The 14,399-nt window shown below is 42.7% G+C and overlaps 1 protein-coding gene across 2 annotated transcripts in view; it reads left to right on the forward strand.

Moving 5' to 3' along the window:
- The window catches only part of IL16 (interleukin 16), a 44,572-nt gene that overhangs the window by 11,946 nt on the left and 18,227 nt on the right, over positions 1–14,399 (forward strand). The window contains exons 5-13 of one of the 2 annotated variants that reach the window (XM_070953408.1): positions 217–356; positions 1,895–2,005; positions 4,015–4,129; positions 4,406–4,479; positions 5,365–5,584; positions 6,103–6,220; positions 8,118–8,250; positions 9,055–9,142; positions 10,925–11,394. In XM_070953408.1, coding sequence (XP_070809509.1) covers positions 217–356; positions 1,895–2,005; positions 4,015–4,129; positions 4,406–4,479; positions 5,365–5,584; positions 6,103–6,220; positions 8,118–8,250; positions 9,055–9,142; positions 10,925–11,394 — 1,469 coding nt within the window. The remainder of the gene's footprint in view (positions 1–216; positions 357–1,894; positions 2,006–4,014; positions 4,130–4,405; positions 4,480–5,364; positions 5,585–6,102; positions 6,221–8,117; positions 8,251–9,054; positions 9,143–10,924; positions 11,395–14,399) is intronic. The other variant, XM_070953409.1, reaches the window with a different exon arrangement.

Below are 14,399 nucleotides of genomic sequence, written 5' to 3' on the forward strand. Positions count from 1 at the left end.
CTTTACTACTTCCTCTTATTGGGATGATGATGATGATGATGATGAAGGAGAAGAACATGAAGATGATGATTCTGCTGCTTGCATGTCTACTGAGAGCTTCTCCACCGGGGACAAATTCCTTGCATGTCTAAACTCACTTGGCCAAACAAAGTATCCAATTCAATTCAATTCAATCTGCTTTTTTTCCCCCTCTCTCTCTCCCCCCACCCCTTTAAGGTGCTAGTCCGTACTGGATAGGAGATGTTGATAGTTCTACGGTCAAGAAGTCAACCTCTCGGTACAGACAGTCCCTTTATAGCAACAGAAAGTCATTCTCTCAACAGCTGGAGAATGCAGCAGGAAAAGCAGCTGTCAAGGTAAGAGGAAAAAGGAAACCCACCAGACTATAGTGCTCCATATAATGTGTGTGGAACAGTCAAGAAACGACAATAGAGATGGAATGCAGCTTTCAGGCCAAACATTTCCTTCCTTGTTACGCCTCCAAAACGAGCATCTAATGCTTCCCTGCAACAAAGCAGCCTATTTTCCAGAAGTTCCTGGACCTCAGAAGGATGAGGTCACTTCCATGGACCAAGGAGAGGAGAACATCACCTGCATCTCCGAATGATGTTTGTTCCACCTTTCTTTACCATCCGTGTCCCTGAAGGACTGTAAATCCATCAGTGAAAATGCACACAGTGTTCTGTTTGTAGAGTCGGTTAGAACTGTTTAGTTGCTGGATGAGCAAGTTAGGATTGAAATAAGGTCTGAGCCCAGGTGGCCTTTAGGAATTCTCCACCCCAAAATTGGGTGGGTAAGTTTTTTTCCTGAATTTATGCAAGGAAAGGAGAGTTTTTTTCCAAGCAGTTTCTCAAGGGCAGGACACCCCTCTAACTGCCTTGGAGACTGGTGAAGAGCGAGTTTTGTTCAACTGAAGATAATTTGTTATGTGCGGTGTTTTTTGCATTGATATAATTAGGAATTTCCTTGGCCATTAATACACATCCTTGGGTGACTTCCTAATTAAATAAACGCAGGAACAGAACCCTCCAGCCATGTGCGTTTCACTCCAAGGAAATTCTCCTTCTCTGAAAAAGATTTCTAAAAGCAAACCCTCTCGTCATCTGTTGAATGATAAAAATAGGGGGAAAGGGCAAAATATCAATTCTCTGCAGGACACTAACAAAGGAGATGTTGTTGATGCAATATAGCCATTCGGAGCCTGATGATGAAGAATAATGAAGGATATATTACCGGCATCTAATGCAGGGGTCCTCAAACTTTTTAAACAGGGGGCCAATTCACGGTCCCTCAGACGGTTGGGGGGGCTGGACCTGCTGGGTGGGCGTAGCTAGGTGGTCATGTGATCGGGTGGGTGTGACTAGGTGGTCATGTGATGGGTGGGTGTGGCCAATTTAGCAGTCCATTAAACAATACACACAATTTAAACTTTAATTTGTTATGCTCCTGGAGGGGGAAAGCAAGTTAGGGAAGGGATGTGGCTGCCTGGGGGGGGGAGGTGAGGGACTTCTGTGTGTGTGTGTGTGTGTGTGTGTGTGTGTGTGTGTGTGTGTGTGTGTCCTTCCCTCCCCTCTCTCTCTGGGCTGGAAGGCCAAAAATGGGCCCGTTTTTGGCCTCCTGGGGCCTCCGTGCATCCCGTTTTTTGCCTCGTCCTCCAGAAGGCAGTTGGGGGCCGGCGGGTAGGTGGGGTGAATGTGGTCGGGGCAGCCTTGTGGTCCTGCATGGGCCTGATTAATGGCTTCGGCGGGCTGTACTTTGAGGACCCCTGATCTAATGCATCACTCCCATTGTAGGCCAAAATTGTGATAAGTGAAATGAAAATATATATATATATATTTAAAAAAAATTCTCCAGTATGATATTAACTTTTCCTTGCTGTTTGTTTCAACTGTAGCCTCTTTCCAGGTCATCTCGCTCACTAAGTTCTGCCCACCTCATGTCCACATCTTCGGGTTTACAGGCCTCTATGATCTCCAACATTGTTTTAATGAAAGGTCAAGGGAAGGTGAGCGGTTTGCTTTGTTATATGTCTTTCCTTGGATAATGCATATTTAGAATAGAATGGAATGGAATGGAATGGAATGGAATGGAAGGGAAGGGAAGGGAAGAGAAGAGAAGAGAAGAGAAGAGAAGAGAAGAGAAGAGAAGAGAAGAGAAGAGAAGAGAAGAGTTGAGTTGTTGAGTTGAGTTGAGTTGTTGAGTTGAGTTGAGTTGAGTTGAGTTGAGTTGGAAGGGATCTTGGAGGCCTTCTAGTCCAACCCCCTGCTTAGGCAGGAAACCCTACACCAGACAAATGGTTATCCAATCTCTTCTTTAAAACTTCCAGTGTTGGAGCATTCACAACTTCTGGAGGCAAGTTGTCCCACTGATTAATTGTTCTCACTGTCAGGAAATTTCTCCTTAGTTCTAGGTTGCTTCTCTCCTTGATTAGTTTCCACACATTGCTTCTTGTCCTGCCCTCAGGTGCTTTGGAGAATAGCTTGATTCCCTCTTCTTTGTGACAGCCCCTGAGATATTGGAAGACTGCTATCATGTCTCCCCTAATCCTTCTTTTCATCAGACTATAGACATACCCAGTTTCTGCAACCATTCTCCATATATTTTAGCCTCCAGTCCCTTAATCATCTTTGTTGATGAACGCTGGGGCAAAAAAAAAGGTTGTCTGAAGTCAAAATTTTAAAACTCCATTCTTCCTTTCAGGGAAAGATCGGTCTACAGCAGGGGTGTCAAACTCATGTCGTCAAGGCATCATCACATGATGTATCGTGACTTTTCTCCCCTTCGCTAAATGGGGCATGGGCGTGGTCACACATGACGTATCTGGCCCACGGGCGGCGAGTTTGACAGCCATGGTCTATGGCAATATTTCTCAGTCTGGGCTATTTGACGACCTGTAGACTTCAACTCCCAGAATTCCCTAGCCATGTAACAGAGGAATTCTGGGAATCAAAGTCCACACGTCTTCAACTTGTCAAGGTTGAGAAACCCCAGTCTGAATGGAGAATTGCATCATGTCCTGGAAGATTTCATTTCTGTTTAAAATTTCAAGACTGCTCTTCCATCCTAACAGATCAGGGTCTCAGTGCAATAACAGCAGTATTATACTGTTATCCTTATTGTTCCCAAAAAGGCATAAAAAGTAACCATCCAAAAATGGACCTCTACTTTGTACATGCTTCTGCAATTGGCTACTTATGATTCTTGACGAATGTATCTTTTCTTTTATGTACTCTGAGAGCATATGCACCAAGACAAATTCCTTGTGTGTCCAATCACACTTGGCCAATAAAGAATTCTATTCTATTCTATTCTATTCTATTCTATTCTATTCTATTCTATTCTATTCTATTCTATTCTACTCTACTCTACTCTACTCTACTCTACTCTACTCTACTCTACTCTACTCTACTCTACACTACTCTACATTCTATTCTATTCTATTCTATTCTATTCTATTCTATTCTATTCTATTCTATTCTATTCTACTCTACTCTACTCTACTCTACTCTACTCTACTCTACTCTACTCTACACTACTCTACATTCTATATTCTATTCTATTCTATTCTATTCTATTCTATTCTATTCTATTCTATTCTATTCTATTCTATTCTATTCTATTAATTCTATTAATTCTGTGATAAATCAGACCTTTCCTCCATTCCAAAATAAAAGTCCATCCTAATTATAAACTGGAAGCAAGAAATTCTCTCCCCTCCCCCCCCAAACATAGATTTTAAGTATTACTGAAACATGAGGAATTTGAATGATCTCTAACTTGAATGCATGGGAAACCATCATGAACCAACAGGAACATGGGTCCATCTATAGCTGTTTTAAGAAGTAATTCCCAGTGCCTTTCAGAGTTGAGGGCCAATAAAAACATTTTTTTCCTCCAAGACCTTTTCACAAACAACAACAACAAAAAAAGTGTTTTGATTGCTTGTTTAAGCAGTTAGTCAAAGGAGCAGGTGATTAATCAAGTAAAAATGCTCCCTCTGTTCACCCTCATTAGGGACTGGGTTTCAGCATTGTGGGTGGTCAGGACAGCATTTATGGCCCCATTGGCATCTATGTGAAGACAATCTTTCCTGGAGGAGCAGCTGCTGCGGATGGAAGGTTACAGGAAGGTAGGATAACGTCGTCCCTGTATTTGAATGAGTTGAAACTAGACAGTTTGGCTTACAGAAGGGAATCGTCTCCAGGTCCTGTAAACATCTGAAATATCTATCTTGGCGGGTGGGGGGAGGGAAATAGTGGCTTTAATGGGTTTGACCTTACGTACAGCTATCCAATGGGGGAAATTCGTGTGGGGGGGATGGTGGGTGAACCGCGACTGGTGAAAAGTTGATGAAATGCTGGGGGCCAAAAATTAGCTAATGAGATTGTTTATTTCGATGTAACAGGAGATGAAATCCTAGAATTGAATGGAGAATCAATGCATGGACTCACACACCATGAAGCTTTGCAGAAATTTAAGGTTATGGCTCTATGCAATGTTTTCCTGTAAGAATTCTCCTCCTCCTTTTCTTCTTCTTCTTCCTCCTCCTCCTCCTCTTTTTGTTGTCCTTCCCCTGCTTCTGCTTCTCCTTCCCCTTCTCTTTCATGTATTCCTCTTCTCCTCTTCCTCTCTCCTTCTCTTGTCCTTCCTCTTCCCTGCTTCTCCTTCCCCTTCTCTTTCACATAATCCTCCTCTTCCTCTTCTTCCTCCTCCTCTTATCCTTCCCCTTCCCCTTCCACTGCTTCTCCTTCCCCCCTGTTCTCTTCCTCCTCCTCTTGTCCTTCCCCTTCCCCTTCCACTGCTTTTCCTTCCCCTTCTTTTTCACATAATCCTCCTCTTCCTCTTCCTCCTCCTCCTCTCTCCTGTCCTTCCCCTTCTCTCTCATGTATTTCTCTTCCTACTCCTCCTCTTGTCCTTTCCCTTCCCTTCCACTGCTTCTCCTTCCCCTTCTCTTTCACGTAATCCTCCTCTTCCTCCTCTTCCTCCTGCTCCTCTCTCCTCTTGTCCTTCCTCTTCTCTTTCATGTATTTCTCTTCCTGCTCCTCCTCCTCCTTCTCTTGTCCTTTTCCTTTCCCTTTCCCTTCCCCTGCTTCTCCTCACCCTTCTCTTTCATGTAGTCCTCCTCTTCCTCCTGCTCCTCTCTCCTCTTGTCCTTTCCCTTCTCTTTCATGTATTTCTCTTCCTCCTCCTCCTCTCTCCTCTTGTCCTTCCCCTTCCCTTTATGTATTTCTCTCCCTCCTCCTCCTCCTCCTCTTGTCCTTTCCCTTCCCCTTCCCCTGCTTCTCCTTCCCCTTCTCTTTCACCTAATCCTCCCCCCCCCATGTTCTCCTCCTCCTCCTTCTCACAATGCTTCCTTCTTTCTAGCAGGCCAAGAAGGGCCTCCTCACACTCACCGTTCGGACAAGCTTCAGCACTCCATCTTCTGCCACCAGCTATTTATCGTCTCACCTTTGCCGTTCTCTGAGTACCAGCATGTGCATCACCAAAGAGAACAGCTCCTTTGGGTCAGAAAGCACCTCGACGTTTCCCCTGAACCCCCTGAACCCCAATGACAGGATCATGATGGAAGTTTCCTTAAATAAAGGTGAGCAGTAAATATAGCGACTCCCCCATCCCTACCCTGCCGCCAAAAAAATCCCAAACCCCAAGTGTTTCCAGAATAGACTTGGCTCAAATATATTGTCACTCTGAATTTTTCCCCCCTTCTTTTTTTTTGGGTGATGCTGTGCCAAAAAATCCCTTCTGGTTTGGCAGGAGTTGCAAGAGAGCAATCATTCTATATAATGACTGGGTTCATAAAAATAATAATAACTTGTTTGACTAGCATAACACATCTACTCAGCTACTCTGGCTTGCCGACCAGTTTTAATGTCTTAATATGTGTGTACTATTCTGGCATGTGAAATCACAATAAAACAAAACCACAGCTTAGCACAATATGTGGGCCAAGCGACCAGGTATCGATGCAGAAATCCTGAATGGTTTGAGGATAGAAGCAAATCTAATGCTCAATACTGACACAGGGAATGGCACATTTCCGAATCATTTGGACAGCTCGCTTCCTTTATGTCTTTCCATATCTTTCTAATGTATTTTTCACAGAGGCTGGCGTGGGCTTAGGCATTGGCTTGTGCAGCATCCCTTATTCCCGGTACATTTCTGGGATATTCATCCACACTCTTTCTCCTGGCTCTGTGGCTCACATGGATGGGAGGCTCAGGTATGTCGAGGCCGAATAATTTCCAGAGCGTTCTGACATTCACTTCCTACTTTTTCAAAAGGTGAGAAGTTACAGGGCCAGGTTTGATTGGTTATTCAAAAGCCAATCCAACTTTTCACCTGGAAAAAAGGGCCATACCTTAAAACCGTTATTGGCAAACTCAATTCATCCACACACATTGCAAAATCAATCCTTCCTTCCTTCCTTCCTTCCTTCCTTCCTTCCTTCCTTCCTATCTTCCTCTTTCTTTCTTTTCTTTTCTTTCCTTTCTTTCTTTCTTTCTTTCTTTCTTTCTTTCTTTCTTTCTTTCTTTCTTTCTTTCTTTCTTTCTCTTCTCTTTCTCTCTCTCTTTCTTTCTTTCTCCCTTTCTTTCTCCCTTCCTTTCCCACTTTTTCCTTTCCTTTCTTCCATAATTAAACTTGAAATGTCTCAATATTTAATTTCCCCTGCGAAGTGAAAGACCAGGCTGCAACAAAGAAAGAAACTGTAAGCACAATATAGCTGCTAAATTCTGGGTCAAGGCTCTATTTCTTGCAAAGCAGAGCATCCGGAGAAAGTTTAGAGAAGTAGTTAAGTAAGATGAAACCAAGAAGAGGAGCCTGTGTATCCTTTCTCTATGCTATGAGTCAGTCTTGGTCTAACTCTTTCTGTTCAGCTGAGCCTCCATTTGTTTTGCACTTCAGTGAAACAGGGCAAGATTAGAGCTAATATAAACTGCAGAGAGACTGTATTCCATGATTTGTTTTCTAAAATTTGCTGCCTCCTGAAAGAGAGAGACAACTAGGGGTGAAATCCTCCCAGATTGGACCGGATCGCCCAATCTGGTAGCGATCTTGGCCGGTCGTTCAGCGATCCGGTAGCGATGGCGGAGCAAAGCTCCGCCCACCCACCCGGGTGTCATTATTTCCTGGTTTTACCCAGGAAGTAATGTATTTTTTACCTTCTGCGCATGTGCAGAAGGTTTTGCGCATGTGTAGAAGGTCTGCGTGCGCATGTGACACGTATGGCATGTGCGCTTCCGAACCAGTAAGTAGATTACACTCCTGGAGACAACTGCCAATGAACTTCTGCACATAACACACTTAAATGCAGTGGGAGGTGGATTAGTATGTCATATAAGAACCCAGATTCTCTGGGGCAATATGCTGACATTGTAAACTGCCCAGAAAGTGCTGTAAAATACTATAAAGTAACATATAAATCTCGGTGCTATTGCTATATTAACACAGTGACCCAACCAACTAAGGAGCCTTGGTAGTACAGTGGTCTAAAGCACCCTGTTATTAAGACCAGCTGCCTGCAATTACTGCAGGTTCGAATCTTGCCAGGCTCAAGGTTGACTCAGCCTTCCATCCTTTCTAAGGTAGGTAAATTGAGGACCCAGTTGTGGGGGCAATAAGCTGACTTTGTATAAATATACAAAAGGATGAAGGCTATTGCTTAGCGCATTGTAAGCCGCCCTGAGTCTCCGGAGAAGGGCAGCATATAAATCAAATTAAAAAAACAAAAAACTAAAACTAAACCAGATGCAGTTCATTTTTAGCCTCAGATAAAGTAAATGTGAGAGGTGATTTTCAAATAAATAAGACATCCTGTAGTTGTTTCCAAAGCAATCAACAAAGTTGGACCCGGATTTCACAAAAGAGACCTGTCAAACAAATCACGTATCAAAAAGAATGTGACCTAAAGAACTTGAAACTCGTTGCCTTAATTTGCCTATATAAGGATTACTCGTTTGAAAGTAGAGAAGCTAGGATTCTTTGGGTTTCCCTTTTGAAATCATAAAGTAGCCAATAGAAATGACACAGGTAATGTTTCAGGTTTACCAAAATATACGATGTTGACCATGCTAGGGTTAACACTTGTTTTTCTGTTTTTAATGGCAATCTTCTGGAAGAGGTGGAGATGAAATAGTGGAAATCAACGAGGCATCCGTTCAAACAATGACCCTTAGTGAAGTTCACGCTGTCCTAAGCCACTGCAATCCTGGCATTGTGCAAATTATCGTTAGCAGGCACCCTGATCCACAGGTAAGATGGAAAGTGAATGAAATTTACTGTATATACTTTAATGATCTCCAAGCACTGGGACAACTGTCAATATAACCTTTCCCTCAAAACCAAAAAAAGCCCCCTTACTCAAATACGAAGATGACTTGTTGGAAAAGTCTTTTTATTGTGGAGAACCTAAGTCAGATCTGAGTTTCATCAGGCACCTGATGAGGCCTATATGCTTGCAAAGGTGTCTATCGCCATCTTTAGAACTTCTTGGCCATTCTATTTCTTTCATTGTTTTGTCCATTAACAGCAACCAGATAGCTTAATTCTTACTACTTACAATTAATATTGTGTAGCACTTCAAAGCTGAAAGGGTAAAGATGCTCTGGAGTGCGTCAGACATGCATACAGCAACTCTGTGAAACTCCTTAAAGCAGCTGCATCTCTTTTCTGGGGAAAAGATGCAGTGGTTTTAAGAAGCTATGTTTAACAAGCCCCAATACTGGGTTTTTGAAATATACTGCTGTTTTTGCATCCAAAGTTGTATATAAAATTTTCCTGGAAGAATTGCAGACGGTCAGTTTGCATTAGGGCAAATGAAAAGTCAAACAGTTGACTTGTTAACAAGTCTTGGCATGAAGTATTGAGTAACCCCCTTTAGATATCTTTACTTAAACCTTGGGCAAAAAGGCTGAATTTCAGAATTTAATAGTGAAACCCACCCATAGTTCCAGGGGAGACTTCAAAGTGTGATTACGAAGTATTGCAGAAATGGAAATAAAAACAGACTTTTGTCAAACTTTAAAGTTTTCATCCTGGTTTGGGGGCCTATTGTAGGTGTCTGAACAGCAGCTAAAGGATGCCGTTTTCAGTGCCATGGAAAGCAACAAGTTGGAAAGAGACAAATTCCACTGGAATGCAGAAGGTAAGGAATTCCCCTCAGTTTAGATATAAAGAATTTGCTATGTTTTTTGAAGTACCCAACCAGGCCAAATCAGTGTAGAGACCTTTGTGGCCCATCAACTTGTTACCCAGATACCACAGAGAGAGAACGGGATCTTCTGGGACAAAATAACAAACAATAGTAAGCTGCAGTTTTAAAAATACAGTCCAACACTTTCCTCAATCTGGACCTGTAAAAGAGAGTTAGAACTTTCAGCATATAATAGCCCTATTTTGTAATATGCAACTTTCTCCAGTTCATCGAAAGCCAGAAAAATTGGATTGAAATGCATCTTCTTTGATAATATCATTGCATCAGAACTCTGAGACTTTCAGACTTTCAGACCGCAAAATAAGAAATTACTCCCCTCCTGATAGGAACCATCAGCTTCACCTTCACCAAGAAAACCTTAATTATTTTTTGAGCAATTGTAATAGAAGTAAAAAAGTAAAGGTGGCTGTTATTTTTGTATTCGTAAAGCAGTCATTCATTTTAAGAGGAGTATAAGGTAAAATCAATGCCATACTGGACAGTTATCAATAGCGAGAAGGAATTTAGATTAATTCCTTGACATACAGTGATTTGTGAGAGTGGTACAGTGGCTAAGAGGTGGAGCTCTTGCCTCACAATCAGGAGGCTGTGAGTTCAATCCTAGGTGGAGGCAGATGTTTCTCTCTCTGGGCACGATGAGAATATATCTGCTGAACAAAACTCTACATTGGCAACAGGAAGGGCATCCAGCCAGTAAACACTCAGCTCCATTCAGTTGCCCAGACTCCACTCCGCAAGGGATTATGGGGTCATTAAAGGAGATGATGATACAGTGATTTGTGGAGCTTCCCAGGTAATGACATTGTGATGACCCAGGGCATGACACAGAGATAACACAAACATCTGGCAGTTCAGATCACTCCTTTATTGCTCCAAATTTCCCCAAACGCTCCCACATTTCTGGCAAGTCCCAGAGCAGAGTGATAACAAACCCCCATAAAACCTCAAGCAGCCTCTGGCTGCAATTAGTCCAGCCCAACGCTGTCTGCACCAAGGCTGCACAGCAATAAATCCAAATGTATTTGGCAAATCAAGGGAAAATCAAAGAGTTCAGGAAGCAAAAGATCCAGGTAATCCAGGTAATTAGTCCAGAACACTAGAAGGAATGCAAGGACTCTTGGAAAGTTCAAACATCGGCACGCAACACTTCAGGAACTCAGCATTTGTTCTCGACAAATGCCCCTCCCCACAGCGTCTCCTTAAGTCTCATTCCCCAGGTGTGCCTTGTGAAGATGGGCGGGGCACTCTTCTCCCGAGTAGCCTGCTCAGTCTGTGCTGTTCACGCCTTCTCTCCACTCTCCAAGCCCTTGGATCAGGAGGGGCTGGTCCTTGCTCCTCCTCTGAGCTCTGTCTCTCATGTTCATCCTGCCTCTGTTCCTCCCTGCCTACAATCTGTCCTAATCCTGAAAGCCCCTGGCTTTCCCCATTTTCTTCCAAAGACAATGAAGCTGCCCTCTCAATCTCTGTCGGCTCAGGTTCCAGCTCATCTTCTCCCACAGATTCAGGCTCCGATGGGGGCATGACAGACATAGACTTTTTGCATTCTCCTGTTTTGCCGTGCAAGTGGCTGTGTGAGGCTACTGAAGTCCTGACACAAATCCTAGGCACTTTGGGGTGCACGGAACTATTTATGAAGGTCTTTGGATTTTAGCCATTATCTCGTATCTCTTACTCTGCAGCGTTTGACTGTGTCGTGTTCTGCTTTCTGTGTAGGTGGAAGTTGGCTTAAGAAAGCTCCCTGTGAAAAATACTTGGAGAAGAATGACGCTCACCTCAGCCATACTTCTCAAAAGCCAATGATCCGTTCCAGCAGCGATAGCAGTTACAACCCCAGGTCATCTTGTGGAAATGGCTTTCTTTATCAGTTGACCAACGGCCAAGGAAAAGAACATCATCTGGATGTAGCAATTACACAGCCACCGGGCTCCCGACATTCATTTTCTGAAATGAGTTTGCGAAATGAGCCTTCCCCACCAGTGTCTCAAGGCGTCGGTCCCCTTTCGTCACACACGACTAAAAAAAGCACGGAGATCCTGGTTAGAAAACCCAGGTCATTCAAACCCAAACCTCCACCAAGGAAGTACTTCAAACAGGATTGTCCTGATAATGAGCAGACGATCAGAGAGTTGAAAGAGAGACCCAACCTTCATGAGACTGAAGTCCTGCCACCTTCAAACACTCAGGTAAGACAAGCTTCTGGTGGACGGAAGGGGCTAAAAAAATTGCCAAACATGGAGAGAAACAACTCAGGAATAAAACCTGTTGCCCATTGATATACAAGGGCCAGGTTGTATCGTCTAGAAGTAGAGAGTTCAAAATAGTCTTTGTGAGTGCCCAGAAAAAAAACCAACCTGTAGGTAAAATACCACAAAGCCAGTGAGAACATCGTAAAAAACAACAATGAAGCATTGTGGATTGGGATAGGACATTATAAAACAACGGTTGAAAGTGGCGTTAGAAAATCTACAAACTAAAAACTCTAGGAAAAATCTTTTCGGATGGCTTAATAAATGCCTGAAAAGCATGAAAAAAGATGTTTATAAACCAGTCAGGGAATCCCTAGGAGTACGGCTTCCAGGGCTAAAAAAATTGCCAAACATGGAGAGAAACAACTCAACAATAAAACCTGTTGCCCATTGGTATAATACAAGGGCCAGGCTGTATCCTCTAGAAGTAGAGAGTTCAAAATAGACTTTGTGAGTCCCCAGAAAAAAAAATACTGTAGGTAAAATACCACAAAGCCAGTGAGAACATTGTAAAAAAAGCAACAACGAAGCATCGTGGACTGGGATAGGGCATTAAAAAACAATGGCTGAAAGTGGCATTAGAAAATCTACAAACTAAAAACTCTAGGCGAAATGTTTTGGGAGGGCTTAATAAATGCCTAAAAAGCATGAAAGCAGATTTTTTACAAGCCAGTCAGGGAATCCTTAGGAGTACGGATTCCAGATGCCTGGATAAAACACCAACAAAAACATCCAGAAGAATTTGAGGGGCATATTGATGATTGGGTGAAGATATCCCTAAGTCATATTGCTGTTGCAGGCCCAAAAACTTGCTGTTTGACCCCACAAGAATGGCTTGAAGCGTCCATATGAGCCGTTGAAAATCTACCCGGCTGAAGATACCCCTAAACCATATTGCTGCTGCAGGCCCAGGGGGGGAAAAATATGTTATTTGACTCCAGAGGAATGGCCTGAAAAAAACATTTCAGCCATTAAAAAACTATCAAACTCTGAAGCAAAGTCTCAAAGTAGTCTAAGGAAGAAGATGGCTTCAAAAAAAAAAAAAAATCATTCGATGATCTTCCGGCTCGGTTGCTTATTGGCAAGGTGTGAATTGGGTGTGTGTGTGACATTAGTTCCCCCTGAATAGCACCCTGGATAGCACGGTAGTGTGAACCAAAGGACTAGTAACAGCTGGCAGGCAGGCCACATTGAAGAATTGGCAGTTAATGACAGTTGGCAGGCAAGAGTTCTTTGTAGAACTCCCGGCTCTCTAAACGCCTGGCAACGGATAAACAAAACGGGCCTTGTCAGGCCCAAAGGCCTGAACTACCACCATAAGTCCATGTATTTGCCATAGGCTAGCTAGCTAGCTAGCTAAATAAAACAAACAAACAAACAAACAAACATAAATAAATAAATAAATAAATAAATAAATAAATAAATAAAGAAGGTAAACTGAGGCAGGGCCAAAAGCTAGATTTGTCAGGCCCAAAGGCCTGAACTACCGCCATAAATCCATGTATTTGCCTGCTTACCTACCTACCTAGATAGATAGATAGATAGATAGAGTAGATAAAATAGGTAGGTAGGTAAGCAGATAGGTAGATAGATGATAGGTAGGTAGGTAGATAGATGATAGGGAGGGAGGTAAACATGATAGACAGATAGATAGATGATAGGTAGGTAGATAGATGATAGATAGGTAGCTAGACAGACAGACAGACAGAGATAGATAGATAGATGATAGGTAGGTAGGTAGGTAGATGATAGGTAGGTAGATAGATGATAGGTAGGTAGGTAGGTAGGTAGATAGATGATGGACAGATAGATAGATAGATGACAGGGAGGTAGGTAGCTAGACAGATAGTTGATAGATAGCTAGATAGATGATAGCTAGATAGATGATAGTCAGATCGATAGATAGATCGATAGATAGATAGGGAAGGTAAACTGAGGCAGGCCTAGAGCCAGATTTGGCTTTCACAAGTGACAGTGGGTGTGGGTGAGCTGGGGGAGGCATCACTACTAAGTACATTGGGAGAGGAGCATCATAACTGTGAAAGCAAAGCGACTGTTGGTTAAGCCAGGGACATGTGAGACTGGGCCAAAGCCACCAAACTAAAAGTGGTCAAGGCATGTAAAGCCAGGCAAAGGAACCAAATCGTTAAGGGAAGGGGGGAAAAACAGGACAATAGTTGGCCCTGCCCTCCCCAAATGTCCCCAACAAAATGAGTTGGGCCTGCATGTGGGAACCCCCTCCCCACCAACAAAATGCCAGCGACTGCAGTGGTATCAGTGAGGTTGCTTTGAAAGAGTTGAGATCCTAACAGGACCCAGTTCAATGCTGAATGTAAACCATACCCCCACCGTTCCCCCCAGGGCAGGCTTTATAGCCAATTTTTAGAGAATTAATTTTTTCCTTCTTGAGATGGCGAAAACATGATGAGCGTGAACCTCAACGTGGGTTCTCTCTCTGTTTTAAAACCGGTGCATTGAATAACGAATTAAAATGTGTTTGTAAAACAAGAAGAGAAAATGGTTCCTCTCAAAGCAACCACTATTTCTGAGAACAAGCAAAAAATCCTTTCTGTATGTGGAAACACCGACTGCGGGCCTCTTTAAAAAAAAAAAAGTTTGAGAAGACAATAGCAGGGGTGGGTGGTGGGTGGGAAGGAACTAAACTTTACCCCTGAGTATCTTGAGTGCAGAAAAGGAAAATATCAAGTGATATATGCAAAGCATGCAAAAAAATAAAATAAAAATAAAACCAGTAATCCTAGGATGGCAGGAAAGCACCTAAATTTATAGAACGTCACGAGTTTCAGAGTCAAAGACGGTATAAAAGATTTTGATCTTTCCTACTATTGCTTTATTTTTTTTAAAAAAATGCCTTTGCAGATATTCATAAAAATGAGTACTGCAGATAATTTAAAGATAGATAGTCTATTTCTTGTTTGGAT

This window comes from Pituophis catenifer, unplaced genomic scaffold, assembly GCF_029215685.1.
Source record: "Pituophis catenifer annectens isolate HBS135680 unplaced genomic scaffold, rPitCat1.0.hap2 SCAF_14, whole genome shotgun sequence".
Taxonomy (NCBI): Eukaryota; Metazoa; Chordata; class Lepidosauria; order Squamata; family Colubridae; genus Pituophis; species Pituophis catenifer.